Source organism: Dama dama, chromosome 9 (genome assembly GCF_033118175.1).
Source record: "Dama dama isolate Ldn47 chromosome 9, ASM3311817v1, whole genome shotgun sequence".
Classification (NCBI taxonomy): domain Eukaryota; kingdom Metazoa; phylum Chordata; class Mammalia; order Artiodactyla; family Cervidae; genus Dama; species Dama dama.
The window spans coordinates 14,673,920-14,698,057 of record NC_083689.1 but is presented as its reverse complement, the minus strand read 5'-3'; the positions used below and the strand labels follow the sequence as shown (position 1 = coordinate 14,698,057).

General features: G+C 45.6%; 1 protein-coding gene and 1 pseudogene across 14 annotated transcripts in view; one reads left to right on the top strand and one right to left on the bottom strand.

Annotated features, from left to right (window-relative positions):
• ZNF333 (zinc finger protein 333) overlaps window positions 1–14,189 on the top strand; it is a 30,088-nt gene extending 15,899 nt beyond the window's left edge. For 12 of the 14 annotated variants that reach the window (XM_061150061.1, XM_061150072.1, XM_061150070.1 and 9 more), the window contains 6 exons: window positions 1,083–1,170; window positions 6,270–6,358; window positions 7,091–7,217; window positions 7,614–7,712; window positions 8,404–8,480; window positions 9,589–14,189. In XM_061150061.1, the coding sequence (XP_061006044.1) occupies window positions 1,083–1,170; window positions 6,270–6,358; window positions 7,091–7,217; window positions 7,614–7,712; window positions 8,404–8,480; window positions 9,589–10,686 (1,578 nt within the window). In that variant the 3' untranslated portion in view covers window positions 10,687–14,189. The remainder of the gene's footprint in view (window positions 1–1,082; window positions 1,171–6,269; window positions 6,359–7,090; window positions 7,218–7,613; window positions 7,713–8,403; window positions 8,481–9,588) is intronic. The other 2 variants (XM_061150059.1, XM_061150064.1) reach the window with 2 other exon arrangements.
• On the bottom strand, window positions 3,931–6,237 carry LOC133061828 (large ribosomal subunit protein uL15-like; annotated as a pseudogene).
• Window positions 14,190–24,138: the final 9,949 nt, after the last annotated feature.

Here is a 24,138-nt window from a genome sequence, read left to right as displayed (position 1 = left end):
GGGCCTTATGTTCTGGTTCTGAGGTGGAGAGAGTTACACAGAAGGACACTTTAAGGTGTGCTTGGAGCCCTGCCCTGAGGAGAAGGGGCCTATTCTCCCCTGTCTCCCACCCATCACCTGTCCTGAGGACCAGCCACATTTGCTTCCCATCCTCCACCAAGTCCTGCCATCTTTTCCTCCAAAGTATGAACCTGCCTCTGACTGCTGCTCCTGGCCCTGGTGCCACCACCTTGCCCAGAGCCATTGTTAGTTCTCCTGGACCCAGCCTCCTGCTGGACATGGAGGCCAGAGACATCCTCTAGAAAGTAAGTCAGGGGCTTTCCTGGTGGTCCAGTGGTTTAAGAATCCACCTGCCAATGCAGAGCACATGAGTTTGATCCCTCATCCAGGAAATTCCATGTGCCATGGGGCAACTAAGACCGTGCACCGCAGCTATTGAGCCCGAGCTCTAGAGCCTAAGAATCACAACTGTTGAACCTGTTTTCTGCAAAAAGAGAAGCCACTGTAGTGAGAATCCCCTCACTGCAACTAGAGAGTAGCTCCTGCCCACCACAACTAGAGAAAGCCTAGGCCTAGCAACAAAGTCCCAGTACAGCCAAATGTAAATTAAAAAAAAAACAAAAAACAAGTTGGTTCAAACACCTTTCCCGAGGGAGTGGCCGTTGGTGTAGGAGGGTTCCCGTCCTTTCTCCCACAGCAGGGATTTTCCCCTTGGGAATAGTTTACTAACACCCCCTCATTTGCAGGGTTCCACCCATGCCTCCTCCTTCACCCCTCAGTCTACTGGCCATCCACTGCTCCTCCGTGCCCCAGGATGTCCCCTGCTCCAAGAGGCTGCTTAGATGAGGCCTTCCCTACCCGGGTTCCCTCTCTCCGTCCCATCTTGGGCTTGATATTCCATGACACTGACTAGTTTTGTGTCGAGGAGTTGTCAACCTGGACATGGGGAACGAGCCTTGTCCCTCCTCTTAGCATGTTTCCCAAAGCAGGGCCAGTTAACACCAGTTCAGTCCGGGTGAGCAGGTGTGAGCGGATCCCACCCACACTGTGACTCTATAATCTGTTCCTGTCACTCTGTCCAGGGGCTGAAGGTGGCTGTGCAGATACAGAGGGTGGCCACGCCGGAGCCTGCGCTGGGCCTCCCCAGACTGTGGAGGGCTGGGGGTGCTGGTGAGTGAGCGCCTGGTGGAATTACAGCCAGAGGGCCCTGCTGTGTTGTGTTCTGCTGTGTCTGGGAACTTGAGTCCACCTTCCTTTCTTCTGACTGCAGTCGTTGTCTTAGGGAGAGAATATGTAAAGTCATCTCATCATTTATGGGCTCCCCAGGTGGCACTCGTGGTAAAGAACCTGCCTGCCAATGCAGGAGACAAAAGAAATGTGGGTTTGATCCCTGGATTGGGAAGATCCCCTGGAAGAGGGCATGACAACCCACTCCAGTATTCTTGCCTAGAGAATCCCATGGACAGGAGAGCCTGGCATGCCACAGGCTATGGAGTTGCAAAAGTTGGACACAACTGAAAATGTAGCACATACAGTATTCCATTGTATATATATACCATGTCGTCTTATCTGTTTCTCTCTCCGTGAACATTTAGGTTGGTTCGGTATCCTGGCTATTGTGAATAGTGCTGCAGTGAACACTGGAGTGCATGTATCTTTTTGAATTATGATTTTCTCCAGGTATATGTCCAGGAGAGGGGTTGCTGAGTCATATGGTATTACTATTTTTAGTTTCTTAAGGAGCCTCCATACTGTTCTCCATAGTGACTGTATCAATTTACATTCCCACCAACAGTGAAGGAGGGTTCCCTTTTCTCCACATCCTCTCCAGCATTTATTGTTTGTAGATTTTTTTGATCATGGCCATCCTGACAGGTGTGAGGTGATACTTGACTGTAGTTTTGATTTGCACGTCTTTGATGACTAGCGATGTTGTGCATCTTTTTATGTGGTTTTTGGCCATCTGTGCTATAAAGTACTCATGGAGTACTTGGAGTACTCTTTGCTCTTAAGGTACTGTGGAAGTGCTCTAGACTGTCATCCCGTGGTGAGAAGGGCACTGGGAAACAATTGCAGACAAACCCCTGACATCCTCCCCCAGGGGCTGGGGAGTGAGTATGGAGTAGGCGTGTCAGGGGTCCTTAAGGCCATGCCCCAAACTCAGCTTAATGTTGTTCTCATGGCTCTGATTTATTCCAGTGAAGGAATGCAAAGCAAAATCAGCAAAGGGAAAAGGCTTTTGGGGTGACACCTGCAGGAACCCAGGCACAAGCTTTCAGAGTCCTCTCCTAGTGGAGCCACACAGGACATGCTGAATTCCTTCAGCAGTAAGCTGTGACAACATGTGCACAGTGAAATTTACAGGGAGGTTCATTATAGACTCAGAGCCCAGGGTTTTCCCTGGGGGCTGGTCGTGTAGGCACTGTCTGCCCAGCACATACCTAAACTCCAGGCTTCTGGAAAGAAAGAAGGCATCCAACAAGGACCTCATTGTTTGCACAGACAATTAAAGCAGAGTGAGCCCCTCTTACCAGTTAGGGTCAGGGGAACTGTCTCGAAATCCAAATTCTGGGACTTCCCTGGCGGTCCAGTGGTTAAACCCCATACTTCCAATGCAGGGGGCATGGGTTCAATCCCTGGTCAGGGAACTAAGATTCCACATGCTGTGCGGTGCAGCCAAAAAAATAAATAAATAAATAAAAGGAATTAAAATAGAAGGCTTAAAAAGAAAAGAAAAAAGAAATCCAAGTTCCCAGAGGCCAGCTAAGGGCCAGCCTTGCCAGCTGGCCTTGCTAAGGAGAGCAGTCAGGAGGGCTGTGTTAACTTATGTCTGCACAGTAGGGAAGCATGCTGCTGCTGCTGCTGCTAAGTCGCTTCAGTCGTGTCCGACTCTGTGCGACCCCATAGATGGCAGCCTATCATGGAGAATCCCTGAGATTCTCCAGGCAAGAACACTGGAGTGGGTTGCCATTTTCTTCTCCAGTGCATGAAAGTGAAAAGTGAAAGTGAAGTCGCTCAGTCGTGCCCAACTCTTCGAGACCCCATGGACCACAGCTTACCAGGCTCCTCCGTCCATGGGATCTTCCAGGCAAGAGTACTGGAGTGGGTTACCATTGCCTTCTCCGAGGGAAGCATGGAACTATGTAAGATGTATTCAGGAGGTCAAGTTGAGATAGTTTGGTGGGTCATGTATGCATTCATTTACCAGACAACTGGGGGCACTTACGGGAGGGGGAATGGGGGCTCAGCAGTAAAGAACCCACCTGCCAATGCAGGAGAAGCATGCTGGCGTCCCGATAGGACACTAGCAAGTGACGGGGCAGGAACTTGCACAGGAGTGGAGGAGGCTGGGGTTGGGTGCCGAAGCCCAGCAAAGTGGAAGTGTTAGTCGTTCTTCCGTGTCCGACTCTTTGTGACGCCATGGACTGTAGCCTGCCAGGCTCCTCTGTCCAGGGGATTTTCCAGGCAAGAATACTGGAGTGGGTTGCCATTCTCTTCTCTAGGGGGATCTTCCTGACCCAGGTCTCTCACATTGCAGACAGATTCTTTACCAACTGAGCCACCAGGGAAGCCCTCCGAAGCCCAGATGGGGTGGGCTTTAACATAGGGGGACTGGACGACTGAACATTTCTACTAGATCCTCCCTGGAGATGGAGGTCACAGGGGACCCTAGTGAGGTGCTGGTCGTTGAATGGTGGTGTTTTGGAACTGAATATGAGGTGACGGAATGAGTACAGAGTTTGCCCACGATGGGGAACAAAGAGATAAAACAGTAGCCAGAGGGAGAGGTGGGGTATTATAACTGTATTGTGACCCGCCCCCCCCCCCCCCCCCCCCCCCCCCCCCGACCAGACCCTATTGAAGTTCTAACCCCTGGTACCTGTGAACGTGACCTTGTTTGGAAATAGAGTCTTCGCAGATGACATCAGGTTAAGGTGAGGTCATGACAGTGGACCCTAATCCCACATGAACGGTGCCATTTTAAGAAGGGGAAGATGCCTTGTGAAGACAGGGACACATGGGGGAGAAGGTCACATGACAACAGAGGCAGCAATTTGAGGGACGCAGTTATAAGCCCAGGATTGACCTTCACCACCAGAAGCCAAGGTTTTTCCAGTAGTCATGTATGGATGTGAGAGTTGGACCATAAAGAAGGCTGAGTGCCAAAGAATTGATGTGTTTGAACTGTGGTGCTGGAGGAGACTCTTGAGAGTCCCTTCAACTGCACGGAGATCAAACCAGTCAACCCAAAAGGAAATCAGTCCTGAATATTCATTGGGAGGACTGATGCTGAAGCTGATGCTCCAATAGTTTGGCCACGTGATGCGAAGACCTGACTCACTGGAAAAGACCCTGATGCTGGGAAAGATTGAGGGCAGGAGAAGGGGGCGACAGAGAATGAGATGGTTAGATGGCATCTCCGACTCAATGGATGTGAATCTGAGCAAACTCTGGGAGGTAGAGAAGGACAGGGGATCTTGGTGTGCTGCAGTCTTGGGGTTGCAAAGAGTCGGATATGACTTAAGGACTGAATAACAACAACCACCATAAGCCAAGAAAAGGCAAGGAATGACTCAGCCGGAGTCTGAGAGGGAGTGTGGCCCCACCAACGGCTTGATCCTGGACTTCTGGCTGCTGGAACTCTGAGAGAATACAATTCTGTTGTTTTAAGCCACCCAGTTGTGGTTTGTTTTTTTTTTTAAATAGCTGCCATGGGAAACTAATACCATGGGATCAGGGATTGGACGTGGTTCAGATTTAATGACCAAGGGAAAGGTCCCACTGAGAGGGGAAGTGGGGGTATCGGGAGATGGGATTGTGGGGCATCACTTCTCTATAACAGGCCAGAGTGAGGAGCCTGGTGTAGGGGAGGAATGTTATCGATTTGAAGACGGGAAAGGAAGGACGCTTCCTTCTCGGGCAGGCTCCCAGGGAAGTGGTGGTTTCTCTGCTCTGTTTGTGGTAAGTCCTGGGCGGTACCAACCCTGCAGAGTTGGGGCAGAGGAAGGGGCCCTGCAGTCAGGGAGGAACAGCTGACTCAGGGCTGAGTCAAGGGGGAGAAAGGGGCACTGTAGAAACCTCAGCGTCTGTTGGTGGATCGAGACTGTAGCTCCAGAGATTTGGAATGGAGGAAATGTGTGTGTGTGTGTGTTTTTTTAAAGCACTTGTTAACATTAAAAATAAAAACGTTTTAGTTTTTATTGGGGTATAGCCAGTTGATGATGTTGTGATAGTTTCAGGTGAACTGTGAAGCCGAGTCATATATATAGGACTCAGCCATATGTATACATGTATCCGTTGTCCCCCAAACTCCCCTCCCATCCGGGCTGCCACATAACATTGAACAGAGTTCCATGCAGAAGCACTTGACATTTAATGAATTTCCCACCATGTGGCTTCCAGCTGGTGTGGTGGTGTTCAGTTGCTAAGTCATGTCCAACCCCTTTTGACCTCATGGACTGTAGCCCGCCAGGCTCCTCTGTCCCTGGGATTTACCAGGCAAGAATACTGAAGTGGGTTGCCATTTCCTTCTCTGCAAGCCCCTCTCACACCCTTAGTCTTCTTCTCAGCTCTTCTGCTGTAGAATTTGGCCTTCATGATGACAGGCTGCTTTGGGAGCTTTTTGTTCCCCAGATCTTTCTGATCACATCAGTGATAGGACAGCTTCAGTCTTATTCTCAACAGCACTTATCTGGATCTTCTCACCGACCAAGGTCAACAGTTTATCAAGGTTGACAGTTGGACAGAAGCTCTGGTTCCCCTTTAAATGGTAATGCCTTGTACCGACTTTCCCAACGTCTCCTGGGTGATATTCGTTCAAGTTGATCCTGTGGTGAAGCAGGCCACCAGTGTTAGCTCAGCTTCCTGGGTGTTTCCCATGATGCAGCCGTGGCTCATGTGGCCTCTAAGTTTTTGGGTCTTCCTTAGTTTGGTTGGCATATTGGCGGCCGAGATGAAAGAGCTGTGTGTGTTTCTGTATATTTCTGTGTGTTTGTGTGTGTGCTTGTGTATGTGTGGTGCTGGACCTCTAGTGGTGTCTGTGTGTGTGTGTCTCTGCACATAGTGTATGCATGTGTGGGTACTGGTGTGGGTGAGTGTGCCCATGTGCCCAAGTAGCTGTGGGTGTGTGCAAGCATGCACATCTCAGTGTACAGTACGTGTCTGTGTGCTTGTCCAAGGGGCTGTGTGCACCTGTGGTCACGCACAGTCATGGTGGGCAGCCTCAGCCCTGCCGCTGAGACCCTCACGGCTCTCCTGTTCTTCTGCAGCTCTGTCTGCTCAGGGCCCTGCCTGGCTCCAGAAGGAGAGCATAGGAGAAGCAGCCATGACTCCTGGGGGACTGGCCACCTGTCCACAGGTAAGCTGGAAGTCCTTACTCTTCTTCCTGCTTTGCCTCCTTGTCCCCTCCCCTTGTCTGGGAGCTTCTCAACCCCACAGAGCTGGTCTCTAGGCTTCCAGGCCCTGGGCCTCTAGTGGTGGGTGAGCAGCGACCTCACCTGCTGGACCCTGGGGTTAGGGGCGAGGGTTTCCAGGCTAGTTGTTGTTTTATTTTAAATCACTTATTTACTTTTGGCTGCACTGGGTCTTTGTAGCCGCGCTCAGGCTTTCTCTCGTTGCAGCGAGCAAGGGCCACTCTTCATTGCAGTGCATGGGCTTCTCATTGCAGTGGCTGCTCTTCTTGTGGTGCATGGGCTCTGGGCACACAGGCTTCAGTAGTTGTGACACGTGGGCTTAGTCGCCCCTTGGCATGTGGGATCTTCCTGGACCAGGAATTGAACCTGTGTCCCCTGCATTGGCAGGCAGATTCTTACCCACTATGCCACCAGGGAAGTCCTGGCTAGTTGTTAGTACCTAAGTCCTGTCATGAAGTCGAGGTCCTTGGCTGCCACACTTCAGGATGCTCTCATTTTTGGAGGGAAGAATAGATGGAGAAAGTTGCAGTTCTGAGGCCTGAGCTGAGGGACTTTAGAACTATATCTGAACATCCTGTGCATGGGAGTCTCCCTTCCCCAGGCCTGCAAGCCCCTCACTGTCCTCTTGAGTCCTGGAGGGGCTGGCCTCTGGCTGAGCTCCTGGATGTGCATTTTAGGAGCCAGTCACCTTTGCGGATGTGGCCGTGCTGTTCACACCAGAAGAATGGCTGTTTCTAGACTCTGCCCAGAAAAGCCTATACAGAGACGTGATGCTGGAGAACTACAGGAACCTGGCCTCTGTGGGTAAGGCCAGCCTTGCTGCTTCATGCACACATTCATGCAGCCACTGTGGGTTCCCAGAACTGTGCTGGTCTGGGGAATCCAGAGGTGAAGAGACAGAGAGGTCCTGCCCTCATGGTGCTTATGATAGTCTTGTGGCTTCCTCATGGAAATGAAGGCTTGTCTGCTCTTCCTGGGCTTCTTAAGTGCCTTCTTGAGCCGGGCCCTGGGTTGTGGGGATTAGAGAGTCCACTGTTCTTTGGGACCCATTGAGGGAGCTTGTACCTTAGTTCCTTTGTGAAGGAAGCCTACATCAGAATGTAGCTGTTTCCATCTCCAGTGACCCTGAAGACTTCAGAGTATCAGCCCCTGTTGCATGGCAGGCACAGTCTGCTCACATCCTGCATCTTTTCCCATAAGCAGGTGATCAACTCTGCAAAACCAGGATGTCTTCCCATATGGAGCAAAGAGAAGAGCTGTGCATCACCGAGAGAGGGGTCTTGCCAGGAGGCCAGTTAGGTGAGCACTAGGCAGGCGAGGGGAGCACCAGCTCTGGGTGCTAAGATGAGTGTGTAAGATTTAGAAACAGTTTCAGTATCCTTGATGGGGAACGCAGTTGGGTTGAGCTTCCTCAGTAAATTTCACTTTCTTTACTCTTTCCCTTGCTTTTTTACCTCTAACACTTTACTCTGGCTTCATAGAGCATAGAGTAAATTATCCTACCTCCTTTTTACATTCAGCACTTTGATGTGTATATTTCATCCAGTTCTTCCCCACTATGTTTTTAACTAATACTTTCTCTCAACATCAAGCTCAGTCTTCATGGAATCTTTTCTTAGAAAATTATCTACTATTTCCACTCCTTGTTCCTGTGATTACTTAACTCTTCACATAGCCAAACAGCTTAAAATTTTTTTTGCTCCTTAATATGTTCCTTTTTTTAAAAAAAATTTATTTTTTGGCTACATCACGTGGCCTGTGAGACCTTAGTTCCCCAACCAGAGATCGAACCTGGACCCCCTGCATTGGAAGTGTGGTGTCTTAACCACTGGACCAGGGAAGTCCTGATATGTTCCTCTTATTCAGTTTCTTCACATATTTAGGATCAATATTAAAAAAAAATCTGCATGTATCTAGCTTACTGGTCCTTTTGACTCCAGAGTTTCCTTCCCTGTGCACTTGATATTTCCTCCCCCTTAATTCATTCCAGGTCCTCACCTTCAACACCAAGACTCCATTCCTAATCAAGATATTTTGGCAGCGATTCCATCCATTGGCATGAAAAGGGTAAGGCATAAGGGATTATTCTTGGTCCTCTACAGTGGGAATTGCTGTAGGCTAGAAACTCAAGAAGCTCAGAGAGAGATTCAAGGCAAGTGGTACTCACCTAGGAGAAGGCAGTTTGTTGGGAGAGAGTCTGTGAATGTCATGAATTGGGGGAAAAAACTCTAAATGTAGATCAAGATGTATCTCACAGAGTTCCCAAAGCTAATCGTTTTTAAAGCCTTTTTATTTTGTATTGGGGTATAGCTGATTAATAATGTGTTTCAGGTAAGTGTTCAGTTTCAGGAGAACAGTGAAGGGATTCAGTCATACATATGCATGTCTCCATTCTCTCCCAAACTCCCCTCCAATCTAGGCTGCCACATAACATTGAGCAAAGTTTCCTGTGCTCTACAATAGGTCCTTGTTGGTTATCCATTTTAGATACAGCAGTGTGTACATGTCCATCCCAACCCAAACTCCCTAACTGTCCCTTCCTGTCCACCCCCCCCCCCCCAACTCCGCACCACCTCCCCTCCAGTCAGCAGCCATAAGTTTGTACTGTTAAGTCTGTGAGTCTGTTTGTGTTTTGCAAGTGAGGTCATTAATATCGTTTATTTTTAGATTCCATGTATAAGGCATGTCATAAGATAGTTCTCCTTCTCTGACTTACTTCACTCCATGTGACAGTCTCTGTGTCCATCCATATTGCTGCAGATGGCATTATTTCATTCTTTTAATGGCTGAGTAGTATTCCATTACTTTATCTTCTTTATCCATTCCTCTGTCGATGGACATTTAGGTTGCTTCCATGTCTTGTCTGTTGTAAACAGTGCAAAGTTGACCATTTTTGTAAATCTGACACAGATGTAGAACATTCAAGACTCAATTTAGTCTTTAACAATTAAAAAAAAAATCTACTTCTAAGAAGTCCCATGAAGGTAATGAAAATGATAGCTCTTTGTGGCAGAGTATCCTCTTGAAGGAAGTCAGGGTAGAAATGGCAGAGATACACTAGGACGGTATAAGTTTGAACCATAGGACTGCCTCTCTCCTACACACAATTTGCTTGTGGGAGAATACCTGTGACTGCAGTAAAGCCTCTGGTCTTCCCATTTTCCTCACTTGACAGGAGCCACCTCAGGTCGGAGAAAACCTCTATAAATATGATGAGCTTGGGAAGCCCTTTGACAGCATCAAACCGCTTTTTCAGTACCCGCGATTTCCTACTGAAGGAAGCCCCTTTGAAGGCCGAGAGAGCCGAAAATCCTTCCTCCGGACCACCCGCCTCATCGTGCCTGAGAAAGTCCCCAGCGGGGACAAAACCTACACGTGCGACAAATGTGCAAGATCCTTCCGGTACAGCTCCGAGCTCATCCGGCACGAGAAGACGCACACCGCGGAGAAATGCTTCGAGTGTCAGGAGTGCCGGCAGGCCTTCAAGTACTTCTCCAACCTGCGGCGCCACCTGAAGACCCACGGCGGCGAGAAGCCCTTCGAGTGCAGCCAGTGCGGGAAGACCTTCACGAGGAACTTCAACCTGATCCTGCACCAGAGGAACCACATGGGCGAGAAGCCCTACTCGTGCAAGGACTGTGGGAAGGCTTTCACCCAGCCGTCCTCGCTGAGGAGCCACATGCGGACCCACACCGGAGAGAAGCCCTTCGAGTGCGGCCACTGTGGGAAGACCTTCCGGGAGCACTCGTCGCTGAAGACGCACGTGCGGACCCACACCCGAGAGAAGCCCTACCAGTGCACCCACTGCGGGAAGCCCTTCCGCACGAGCACCAACCTGAACGTGCACAAGCGGATCCACACCGGCGAGAAGCTCTATGAGTGCGCCACCTGCGGGCAGGTCCTGAGTCGGCTCTCCACCCTCAAGAGTCACATGCGGATCCACACCGGAGAGAAGCCCTACCCGTGCCCGGAGTGCGGGCGCGCCTTCGGGGAGCCCTCATCCCTCAGGAAGCACGCGAGGACCCACACCGGCAAGAAGCCCTATGTGTGCCCGCAGTGCGGGCGAGCCTTCGGCCAGTCCTCGCACCTCATCGTCCACGTGAGAACCCACACCACGGGGAGACCCTACGAATGCACTCAGTGTGACAAAGCCTTCCGACACAGCTCTTCACTCAGCGTGCACAAGAGGGTTCACGCCAGGGGAGAAAACGTCAGGACCAGCGACCTGCCTTTATCTGTGTCTCTGCCCATGGAAGGGCCCCTTGCTGATTAACCTCCTGTTTCTACAGACTAAGCACCCGGGGCGGTAATCATCTCTCCTAGTACTCCTTTAGCGACATCCTCTGTGGTGGCTCAGTGGTGAAGAATCGCCTGCCGATGCAGGAGAGGAGGGTTCTATCCCTGGGTTGGGAGGATCCCCTGGAGAAGGAAGTGGCAACCCACTCCAGTATTCTTGCCTGGGAAATCCCATGGATCCTGGTGGGCTGCAGTCCCTGGGGTCACAGAGACTCAGACACGACTGAGCACGTGTACACACACGTAACACACCACAAGCAGAGTGTGTGATCTTTATGTTGTTGAATGTTAAGTATTTATGGAGATTTGCTTTTAGGTCTAGGGCTTCCCTGATGGCTCAGGCGGTAAAGCGTTTGCCTGCAATGCGGGAGACCTGGGTTCGATCCCTGGGTTGGGAAAGGAACCCTTGGAGAAGGAAATAGCAACCCACTCCAGTACTCTTGCCTGGAAAATGGCATGTCTTGGTAGTTGCCTGCCAAAACTGCCCCTTCTTACTTGCAAAAGCACCTAGGTATTTTTGTTCAGATTGGGACTATGCAATGTACATATATATTTTGTGGCTTAAAGCAAGAGAATTTTATTCTCTCACACTTCTGGAGGGCAGAAGTTGAAATCAAGGTGTCTGCAGGGCCACATTCCCTCTAAAGTCTCTAGGAGAGGAGGCTTCTTTGCCTCTTTCCACTTTTGGTGGCCCCAGGTGTGCCTTGCCTTGTGGCAGCATCGCCCCCATCACTGCCTCCGTCTTCACGTGGCCTTCTCCTCTGTGTGTCTGTGTCCTCTTCTGTGTCTTCTAAGTGTCTCTTATAAGGACACATCATTGGACTTAGGGTCTACCCAGATATCCAGGATGGCCTCATCTCAAGATCTTTAATCTAATGACATCCACAAAGACCCTTTTCCAACTGAGTTCACAACCAGAGTTTCTAGGTGGACATATCTTTCTGTGATGGTGGTGGTGGGGGCCGCATTCAAACCACTACACCATCAGGGAATGCGCATGATTAAAATACTTCCACCTCCCTGTCCTTCTTGCTGGCAGTGGAAGCCACGTTCTCCAGTCCTGGCCAGCAAGAGGCATCTTTGAGTGTGAGTCCTGGGGAAGATGTCACAAAGGAATGGTTTCATTTAGCCAGATCCCTCTCCTTCTTCCCTGGTGGCTCGGACAGTGAAAAATCTGCCCACAATACGGGATACCCAGCTTCAGTCCCTGGGTCAGGAAGATCCCCTGGAGAAGGGAATGGCTACCTACTCCAGTATTCTTGCCTGGAGAATTCCATGAACAGAGGAGTCTGGCGGACTACAGTCCATGGGGTCACAAAGAGTCTTCAGACACGACTGAGCGACTAACACTTCACTTTGTCTCCTTCTTGCCTTTTGTACAAGCGGGCACCATATCTGGTGCTAGAGGAGGCATCCTGTGACCACAGGGGCGAAAGCAGCAGTCTAAAGAGAGCGTGGGGGACTTCCCTAGTGGTCCCGTGGTTAGGACTTTGAGCTTCCAATACAGGGCTGAGGGTGTGATCCCTGGTCAGGGAACTAAGATCCCACAGCTGTATGGTGCTGCCAAATTAAACATATAAAAATAATAGATTAAAAAATAATAGTTTGTGGCCAGAGCTACAACCATCCTGGTTCCCCGGTTGGTATCCTTGTGTGGGTGTACCAGCCCTGGGTTGTTTGTTTCTGGACATCTTGTTTACACGAAAAAGATGCACTTCTTACTGGTACATGACATTGTCTTTTTTGGGGGGAGGGGAGTTTGGGGGAGGGCAGGGATGGATTTATTGTGGCTGAATGCAGTCTCTAACTGATGCACTTAATATATGGTTCATTTTTATAAATGCTTCTTGGATGGTGGAAGTCAATGTATGGTATCCTATAAATGTCCACTAGATGGAGCATGCTCTTTGTGTATAAAAGTCTTTTACACATTTTAAAATACTGGTTTCTGTCTTAGCTCGGGCTGCTATAACGAAAATACTGGGTGGCTTACAAAGAACAGAAATGTATTCCTCACAGTTCTAGAGGTGGGAAGTCCAAGATCACAGCTGGCAGATTTGATGTCTGGGGAGGCCCCACTTCCTAGTTCATAAATGGCCATCTTTTTGCCATGTCTCACATGGCAGAAGGGGAGCAAGAGAGCTCCCTGGAGTCTTTTTTGTAAGGGCACTGATCCCATTCATCAGAGCTCCATCCCTATGACCTAATCACCTCCCAAGGGCCTCACCTCTTAACCATCTCCTTGGGAGTTAGACTTCAGCATGTCAACTCCAGGGAGCACCAACATTCAGTCCTTAGCAGTTGCCAGTCTATCATTTACTGAGAAAGTTCCATTAAACACTCCTACCATATGTATGAATTGCTGAATGAGTCTTTTAATTCAAATTTCATATATTTTGAAGCAATGGAATTAAAAGATTTTTGACATCTTGTAAGCTTTCAGTTAATTGTTCCTTTTATTCTTCTAGTGGCCGTCTTTCTCCCTAGCAGTGAATATTCAGCCATTCATCATCATAATAGCAAGTAATTATTTAGTGCTTATTATTGCTAGATAGTATTATAGCTACTACCCTGAACTTTGTATCTTTTAAGTTATTTAGTCCTTACAATGACACTTTGAGGAAGGTACTGTTATTATCCCCAATTCACAGATGAGGAAACTGAGGCCTGATAAGTTAACTGAGGTCCTGTAGGTGGTAAGTGACAGTCTGGCTCTCGATACAGAACTTCACTGCAGGGAGCTGTTGTCCATTTCGCCTGAACTCACAGAGTTCTGTTTTTGTGTTTTAAAGTTTTGTTTTTTTTCCCCCACACTGAAAGGCTTTGTGGGATCTCAGTTCCCTGACAAAGGATTGAACCCACACCCTTGGTAGTGAAAGTGCAGAGTCCTAACCACTGGATTGCCAGGGAATTCCTCTAAAGTTCTTTAATTGAGACATAACTTACATAAAAGTCCGTAAGTCTTGGTGTTCACCTCAGTAAATTATATATATTTATCTCTGCTACTCTAGAGTAGGGAATGGCTACCCACTGCAGTATTCTTTCCTGGAGAAGTCCATGGACAGAGAGCCTGGTGGGCTACAGTTCATAGGATCACAAAGTTGGACATGACTGAGTGACACTTTCACACCACCCACATAAAAAAAAAAAAAAATTCTATCTTCCCAGAAGGTTCTCTTGGGCCCGACCCAGGTCAGTAAGCCCCATCTCCAGAGTTAACCAGTATTCTGACTTCTGTCACCATAGATTTGTTTTTCCTGTTCAGAAAAATAGAACCACACAGTACGCCTTCTTGTGTCTGATGTTTTCACTTAATATAGTGCCTATGAACTTTATCTTTGTCACATTACCAGTAGATCTCTTTTAAAATTGCTGTGTAATATTCCATTGTCTGAATACACTACAGTTAAAAAATTTCACTCTGTTTATGGACATCTGGGTTCTTTCCCAATGCTGTTATGAATAAAGCTGCTATGAGTATTCTTGTGTATATCTTCTTGGGAACATATCTCCTTATTTCTCTTGGGTATAAAACCTAGACATGGTATTTCTGGGTCATTGCATAGGCATATTTTTAGCTTCAGTAGATATTGGTAAACAGTTTTCCAGAGTGGTTGAAACGGTTCATACTTCCATCATCAATTGGGAATCCCTGGTGACTGGTAATGTGGTAAAGGAGGAGACCACCTGCAGTGGAGGAGATGCAAGTTCAATTCCTGGGCTGGGGAGATCCCCTGGTGAAGGGAATGGCAACTCACTCCAGTGTTCTTGCCTGGGAAATCCCATGGACAGAGGAGTCTGTCAGGCTACAGTCCGTGGGGTTGAGAAAGTGTCGGACACAACTCGGCGACTAAACAACCAACCACCACATCAGTAGATTAAAGTTTCATTTGCTTCATATCCTTGACAGCACATGCTACTGTCAATTTATTTATAGCTGTATTAGTGGGTAAGTGATTTCTTATGTTTTACCTTGCTTTATTTTGTGTGTGTGAATAGTGATGTAGATTGCTGCACGGTAATTTCATCCATTCTCTTTTGTACACCTCTCTTCAGTGTGACTTTGATGCTCCTCTTATCAAGAGGTGGAGTTTATTTCTCTACCCTTTGAAGATGAACCTGATCACATGACTTTCTTTGGCCAGTGAAACATTATCAAACACAATAGAAATAGAAGCTAGAAAAACACATTGGGGGTCTTCCCTGGTGGTCCAATTGTTAAGAATCCACCTGCCAGTGTAGGAGACACTGGTTTGATCCCTAGTCCAGGAAGATCCCACAGGCCATGGGGCAACTCACACTGTGAGCCACAGCTATTGAGTCTGTGCTCTAGAGCCTGGGAGCTGCAGTGAACTGAAAACTGCCCACCCTAGAGCCTGTGCTCTGCAACAAAGAGAACCCTCTGCAATGAGAAGCCTGTGCACTGCACTAGAGAGGAGCCCCTCCTTACTGCAACGAGAGTAAGCAACGAAGACCCAGTGCAGCCAAAAGTAAATAATTAAAGAAGAAAAACACATTAGCCTTTGCCATCTTTTAGCTCAAGATTAGATTCTTGAGGACAGTGTGATGAAGCCTAGGCCAGCTTCCTCTAGGATTAGACACCACATGGAGAGAGAGGATTTCCTGACGGTCAGCAACAATCCTCAGACAGGTGAGTGAGGCCTCCTTAGACCATCTGACTCCAGACAAGCCATCAGGTGAATTAAGTCTTGTGAATGACCCTGGGTATCAGAACTGCCCAGCTGAGTTCATCTCAAATGCTGACTCAAAGAATTGTGAGCATATAAGCTGGTCAGGCAGCAATACATAACTGACACAGACGTTTGTATCAGAAATAAGATGTGGCTGAAACAAAAGCTTAAAGTGTGGCATTGACTTTAGAACTTTGCAGCAAGAAAGCAGATGAGAAGGGTGAGGAAACTTAGTGGCTGGAAATATGGTGAGAAAACTGCCGCGAGAGGTTTGGAAAAGGCTTTGTGGTTACGTGGTAGGGAAATCACTGGTGGTAATGTTGTCTGTAGTAACTTAGGAGATAGAACATGTACTTAGTGATGCTGTGGATCTGGCTGAGGAGGGAGACTTTCTCCCCATCTCTGGCCCTCTCCATAATCTTCCTTATGAGTGCCTGGTGGTGCAAGAAGAATCTTGAGTGGGTTAGAACTTGTCTTGTGTGTGAGGCTTCCAGATTCTCTATCATACACACATCTGGCATTCAGCACTTGGTTACAAATTTTAGCAGGCACCTTACTCTCGTGTCTTCATCCAGTGCTCATATCCATATCTCTGTGCGTATCTCTTCCCCTAGATTTCAGGTTAGTTGGTTACACCTTCTGGGTTCAAGAAAGTAATGTGGGGTGTTTTTTTTTGTGTGTGTGTGTTTCTTTTTATATTTTATTTAGACTTTTTATTTTGTATTTTATTTTGTACTGGGGTATTGCCAATGAACAATGTTGTGATAGTCTCAGGTGAACAGGGAGGGGACTCAGCCATACATATACGTGTACCCATTCTCCTCCTAACTCCCCTCCCATCCAGGCTGTCACATAACATTGAGCAGAGTTCCCTGTGCTATACAGTAGGTCCTCGGTTATCCATTTTATTTTTTATTTATTCTGAAATTTTTGTTTAATTTTGGCTGTGGCAGTTCTTTGTTGCTGCATGTGGGCTTTCTCTAACTGCGATGAGCAGGGGCACAGACGTCTCCTGTGGTGGCTTCTCCTGTTGCAGAACGCTGGTTTTAGAGAGAGCAGGCTCAGTAGTTGTGGCTCACAGTCTTAGTTGCCCCGTGACCTGTGGACTCTTCCCGGACCAGGGATTGAACCCATGTCCCCTGCATTGGCAGGCAGATTCTTAACCCATGGACCACCAGGGAAGTCCTATCCATTTAAAATATAGCAATATGTATATGTCCATCCCTAACGATCCCTTCCCTCCAGGAAATTATGTTTCCGCCAGTTATTCAGGTTTTTCTTGTTGCTGTGGTGGCAGCAAAGTGTGCCAGTTTTCTATATCCACGATGGAAGCCAGAAACGGAGTTCTTTACTTCCTAAGTCACACTGCTTTGGGGAATTGTTTACTGGACTTTATCTTCCTCTTTTCTGTAAGGTCCCTGAGATTAGAGACCACATCGAGCCTGCTCAGTGTTACTTCCTTTAAACGTAGCACTGTTCCTGACAGAAAATAAACTTTAAATGTACTCACTAAGTCTACATGAATTCACATAGACAAATGCTCCTAAATGGAGGATGTACATGCAATGCCATGCCTCCTTGGAAGGGGGCAAGTAGAGACTGTGTTTCTCCTACATCAACTTGCTGCTTGACAGCTGTACCTAGTAACGGGAGAGATGCAAATGATGCTCTCATGACCACCCCAATGTTGGTAGCTTAACAAAGAAACCCCCTCTTTTTTGGCATTTGGGTGCCTGTTTGATTTCTGTGTAGGAATAGACTTGCCCAGGGAGTTCCCTAGTTTAGGGTGAATGCCAGCTAGACTCTTGTACCTCATCCTAGAGCAGTCTGGTGCTTGTGCTGAGTCCAACTTACTGCCCTCCCCACTGCTTCCCATAGATTCTGGACTTTCAAACATCTTTCCCCTAAGATTCTTTCATGGATCTCTACTGCTCTCAGAAAGAAGTTCACATTTCCTAGCCTAGCCCTGGAGAATAGTAGTTCCATCATCCCAGTTACTTATCTGGAAAACAATCCACCCCTGAGATGCTCCATCCTGTTATCCCTCAGCCCACAGTGCCTACTGCTTATCTATCCCTCAGGCCTCACTTACAAATGATGCCATAAAGCTCACATGTGATGACTATCCTGTGCATTGCCAGGCACCAGGCTAGGTTCTATCCCAGCCATTTTCTTTTTCATTTTCTGTTTTTCTTTGTATCCACTCCAGTTATGTTAATTAGACAAGAGAGCAATTTAGTAGAAAGAGCACAAGATTTGCCATTAAACAAGCACAGACTCTGATTCTTGTCCCTGCCAGTCACTAGTTTTGTGATATCAGACCTGTCTCCTCATTGAATGACCAGTAGATTGATGCCAGTTTTAGAGCTGAGGGAATCCTTTAGTGAGATATTCACAAAGCTTTCTTTTGCAGGTGAGCTGGGGGCAGTTGCATCCTTTGCTCCCTTATTAGTAGGAAACTTGAGCCACCACCAAGCAGGCAGGCTGTGCTTTTACTGGTAATGCCAGGAATACAGAGCAGAACTGTGGGTCTCATAATAACCCATGAGGAAGGAAGCATGTATGTTAGATATTTCCTGTCAGTTCATCTACGGAACACATGCATATAAATTCTCATGTGATTTATTTGAATAAGAAGTATTTTTATCACTTAAAAGCAGAAAGTTCTCCATAGCTTAGCTTGAGAGCCTGTGCACCCTAAGGAATGGCTATTTACCGTTTTTCCCAGGAAGCTTGGGCCTCCCTGGTAACTCAGCTGGTAAAGAATCCGTAGGATTATAATCACATGTATGGTCCATTTCAAACTACTTGGGAAAGTTTAAGAAAAAATTTAAGGAAATGAAGGAAAGGAAAAAATAATTTTTTAATTGTTTAAGGAAAAAATAATCAGTGGTGACAGTGAAACAGTTTACCTCAGATTAGGACTTGAAACCATGTGATGGAACTCAAACCAGGCCAAAACGCTGTTTGGGACTCTAACCCACATGGCTGGGATTCAAACCCAGCTAAAACCCATGGTCTTCCAACTGAGATCACAGACCTAGTTTAAGTTCAGGTTCTTTTTTTTTTTTTCCTATTTTGATTTTGATTTCTCTCTTAAAAATTTTTACTTATTTAATTGGAAGCTAATTACTTTACAACATTGTAGTGGTTTTTGTCATACATTGACATGAATCAGCCATGGATTTACATGTGTTCCCCATCCTGAACCCCCCTCCCACCTCCCTCCCCATCCCTTTCCTCTGGATCTTTCCAGTGCACCAGCCCTGAGCACTTGTCTCATGCATCCAACCTGGGCTGGCAATCTGTTTCACACTTGATAATATACATATTTCAATGCTATTCTCTCAGATCATCCCACCCTCGCCTTTTCCCACAGAGTCCAAAAGTCTGTTCTGTACATCTGTGTCTCATTTTCTGTCCTGCATATAGGGTTATTGTTATCATCTTTATAAATGTAATATATATGTGTTAGCATACTGTACTGGTGTTTATCTTTCTGCTTACTTCACTCTGTATAATTGGCTTCAGTTTCAACCATCTCATTAGAACTGATGCAAATGTATTCTCTTTAATGGCTGAGTAATATTCCATTGTGTATATGTACCATAGCTTTCTTAACCATTCGTCTGCTGATGGGCATCTAGGTTGCTTCCATGTTCTGGCTATTATAAACAGTGCTGCGATGAACATTGGGGTACATGTGTCTCTTTCAGATCTGGTTTCCTCGGTCTCGGTGTGTATGCCCAAGAGTGGGATTGCTGGGTCATATGGCAGTTCTATTTCCAGATTTTAAGGAATCTCCACACTGTTCTCCATAGTGACTGTACTAGTTTGCATTCCCAGCAACAGTGAAAGAGGTTCCCCTTTCTTCACACCCTCTCCAGCATTTATTGCTCTTAGACTTTTGGATAGCAGCCATCCTGACTGGCGTTTAGTGGTACCTCATTGTGGTTTTGATTTGCATTTTTCTGATAATGAGTGATGTTGAGCATCTTTTCATGTGGTTTTTAGCCATATGTATGTCTTCTTTGGAGAAATGTCTGTTTAGTTCTTTGACCCATTTTTTGACTGGGTCATTTATTTTTCTGGAATTGAGCTACAGGAGTTGCTTGTATATTTTTGAGATTAATCCTTTGTCTGTTGCTTCATTTGCTATTATTTTCTCCCATTCTGAAGGCTGTCTTTTCACCTTGCTTATAGTTTCCTTTGTTGTGAAAAGGCTTTTAGGTTTAATTAGGTCCCATTTGTTTATTTTTGCTTTTATTTCCAATATTCTGGGAGTTGGGTCATAGAGGATCTTGCTGTGATTTATGTCAGAGAGTGTTTTGCCTATGTTCTCCTCTAGGGGTTTTATAGTTTCTGGTCTTACATTTAGATCTTTAATTCATTTTGAGTTTATTTTTGTGTATGGTGTTAGAAAGTGTTCTAGTTTCATTCTTTTACAAGTGGTTGACCAGTTTTCCCAGCACCACTTTTTAAAGATGTTGTCTTTTTGACGTTGTATATTCTTGTCTCCTTTGTCGAAGATAAGGTGTCCATACATACCTGGATTTATCTCTTTGCTTTCTATTTTGTACCATTGATCTATATTTCTGTCTTTGTGCCAGTACCATACTGTCCTGATGACTGTGGCTTTGTAGTAGAGCCTAAAGTCAGGCAGGTTGATTCCTCCACTTCCATTCTTCTTTCTCAAGATTGCTTTCACTATTGGAGGTTTTTTGTATTACCATACAAATTGTGAAATTATTTGTTCTATTTCTGTGAAGAATACCTTTGGTGGCTTGATGGGGAATTGCATTGAATCTATAGATTGCTTTGGATCATATACTCATTTTCACAATATTGATTCTTCCAATCCATGAACACTGTATATTTCTCCATCTATTTGTGTCCTCTTTGATTTGTTTCACCAGTGTTTTATAGTTTTCTATGTATAGGTCTTTTGTTTCTTTAGGTAGATATACTCCTAAGTATTTTATTCTTTTTGTTGCAATGGTGAATGGTATTGTTTCCTTAATTTCTCTTTCTGTTTTCTCAATGTTAGTATATAGGAATGCAAGAGATTTCTGTGTGTTAATTTTATATCCTGCAACATTACTGTATTCATTGATTAGCTTTAGTCATTTTCTCGTAGACTCTTTAGGGTTGTCTATGTAGAGGATCATGTCGTCTGCAAACAGTGAGAGTTTTACTACTTCTTTTCCTATCTGGATTCCTTTTATTTCTTTTTCTGCTCTGATTGCTGTGGCCAACACTTCCAAAATTATGTTGAATAGTAGTGGTGAGAGTGGGCACCCTGGTCTTGTTCCTGACTTTAGGGGAAATGCTTTCAATTTTTCACCATTGAGGATAAAGTTTGCTGTGGGTTTGTCATATATAGCTTTTATTGTGTTAAGGTATGTTCCTTCTATTCCTGCTTTCTGGAGAGTTTTTTTTTTTTTTTATCATAAATGGATGTTGAATTTTGTCAAGGGCTTTTTCTGCATATATTGAGATAATCTTATGGTTTTTGTCTTTCAATTTGTTAATATGGTGTATTACATTGATTGATTTGTGGATGTTAAAGAATCCTTGCATTCCTGGGATAAAGCCCACATGGTCATGATGTATGATCTTTTTAATATGTTGTTGTATTCTGTTTGCTAGAATTTTGTTAAGAATTTTGGCGTCTATGTTCATCAGTGATATTGGCCTGTAGTTTTCTTTATTTGTGGCATCTTTGTCTTGTACCACAGCTTTCTTATCGAATCATCTGCCGATGGACATCTAGGTTGTTTCCATATCCTGGCTATTGTAAACAGTACTGTGATGAACATCAGGGTACACATGTCTCTTTCAGTTCTGGTTTCCTCAGTGTGCATGCCCAGCAGTGGGATTGCTGGGTCGTACGGCAGTTTTTTTCCCAGTTTTTAAAGAAATATCCACACTCTTGATGTCTTATCACGGAAAGAATTCAGTGAGAGACAAAGTGATAGGTAAGAAGTGGATTTATTCATAGAGAAACACAATCCACAGACAGCATGTGGGCCATTGCAGAGGGTGACTGCTATGGCCCTGAAATGTGGCGTGGTTGATTTTTATGAGCTGGGTGATTTCATGGGCCAATTAGTGGGAGGTATTATAAAAATATTCCCATCTGATATCTGAATATCTGATGGGAAAGATATTTCCATCTGAATGCAGATTTCCACAGAATAGCAAGGAGAGATAAAAAAGCCTTCCTCAGTGATCAATGCAAAGAAATCGAGGAAAACAACAGAATGGGAAAGACTAGAAATCTCTTCAAGAAAATTAGAGATAACAAGGGAACATTTCATGCAAAGGTGGGCTTAATAAAGGACATAAATGGCATGGACTTAACAGAAGCAGAAGCTATTAAGAAGAGGTGGCAAGAATACACAGAAGAACTGTACAAAAAAGATCTTCATGACCCAGATAATCATGATGGTGTGATCATTCACCTAGAACCATACATCCTAGAATGTGAAGTCAAGTGGGCCTTAGAAAGCATCACTACGAACAAAGCTAGTGGAGGTGATGGAATTCCAGTTGAGCTATTTCAAATCCTGAAAGATGATGCTGTGAAAGTGCTGCACTTGATATGTCAGCAAATTTGGAAAACTCAGCAGTGGCCACAGGACTGGAAAAGGTCCCTTTTCACTCCAATCCCAAAGAAAGGCAATGCCAAAGAATGCTCAAACTACGGCACAATTGCACTCATCTCACACACTAGTAAAGTAATGCTCAAAATTCTCCAAGCCAGGCTTCAGCAATACATGAACTGTGAATTTCTAGATGTTCAAGCTGGTTTTAGAAAAGGCAGAGGGACCAGAGATCAAATTGCCAACATCTGCTGGATCATCGAAAAAGCAAGAGAGTTCCAGAAAAACATCTATTTCTGCTTTATTGACTATGTCAAAGCCTTTGCCTGTGTGGATCACAATAAACTGTGGAAAATTCTTCAAGAGATGGGAATACCATGCCATCTGACCTGTCTCTTGAGAAACCTGTATGCAGGTCAGGAAGCAACAGTTAGAACTGGACATGGAACAACAGACTGTTTCCAAATAGGAAAAGGAGTATGTCAAGGTTGTATATTGTCAATCTGCTTATTTAACTTATATGCAGAGTACATCATGAGAAACACTGGGCTGAAAGAAGCACAAGCTGGAATCAAGATTGCCAGGAGAAATATCAATAACCTCAGATATGCAGATGACACCACCTTTATGGCAGTAAGTGAAGAAGAACTAAAGAGCCTCTTGATGAAAGTGAAAGAGGAGAGTGAAAAAGTTGGCTTAAAGCTTAACATTCAGAAAACTAAGATCATGGCATCTGGTCCCATCACTTCATGGCAAATAATGGGGAGACAGTGGAAACAGTGTCAGACTTTATTTTTTTGGGGTTCCAAAATCACTGCAGATGGTGATTGTAGCCATGAAATTAAGACGCTTATTCCTTGGAAGGAAAGTTATGACCAACCTAGACAGCATATTTAAAAGCAGAGACATTACTTTGCTAACAAATGTCCATCTAGTCAAGGCTATGGTTTTTCCGGTAGCCATATATGGATGTTAGAGTTGGACGGTGAAGAAAGCTGAGTGCCAAAAAATTGATGTTTTTGAACTGTGGTGTTGGAGAAGACTCCTGAGAGTCCCTTGGACTGCAAGGGGATCCAACTAGTCCATCCTAAAGGAGATCAGTCCTGGGTGTTCATTGGAAGGACTGATGCTGAAGCCAAAACTCCATTACTTTGGCCACCTCATGTGAAGAGTTGAGTCGTTGAAAAAGACCCTGATCCTGGGAGGGATTGGGGGCAGGAGGAGAAGGGGACGACAGAGAATGAGATGGTTGGATGGCATACCGATACTATGGACATGGGTTTGGGTAGACTTTGGGAGTTGGTGATGGACAGGGAGGGCTGGCTTGGTGTGGTTCATGGCGTTTCAAAGAGTCGGGCATGACTGAGCGACTGAACTGATTATAATAATAAAATAATATTATATATTAATATAATACAATAATAATGATTCCAAGTATTTTGGGGAAGAGGTGGAGATTTCCAGGAAGTGGGCCACTGCCCCCTTTTTGATCTTTTGACAGTGCCTTGAAACTGTCGTGGTGTCCCTGGGTGTGTCATTTAGCTTGCTGGTTGAGGATCAAGGTGCAGTTGAAGTTGACTTGTTTGCCAACTAGGACTCATTTGATTCCAACTGGTTTATGTTGTGTCCTTGGGCTATGTCATTCTGTCAAATGTTGTGCCCTGCCCCTTCCCTCCTGTTTAATGAGAAGTCAGAATAGTGTCTAGTTTGGGGAGTTATCAACTGGGAAGATGTTGAGAGGACTTTCTATGGGACTGGAAATATTTTACATCTTGATTATATGGGTTTACACACATATAAAAATTTATTGAGCTGTGAGCTTAAGTGCATTTCATGCACATCCTTAAATGAGTTTTATACCCCCCACCCCCATATGATGTGGGACCTATTTGCCCAGTTTGGGATTTTTTTTTTCTTGCATTTTTCCCCTTGACTTGTTTTTGCAGTATCTGGAGAAATGAAAGAATAAATGGGAAAATAGGATTTTATGTTAATTAATTTCTCAGAGAGAAGACGATGACACCTTGGTTAAAGGAAGGACTTGGAAGTTCTAGGTGATTTTTAATTTTTCCACCCACGGGATTATTGCTTTGGCTTAAATTCCATGAATCTGTTACCTTTCCCTCCCCAAAT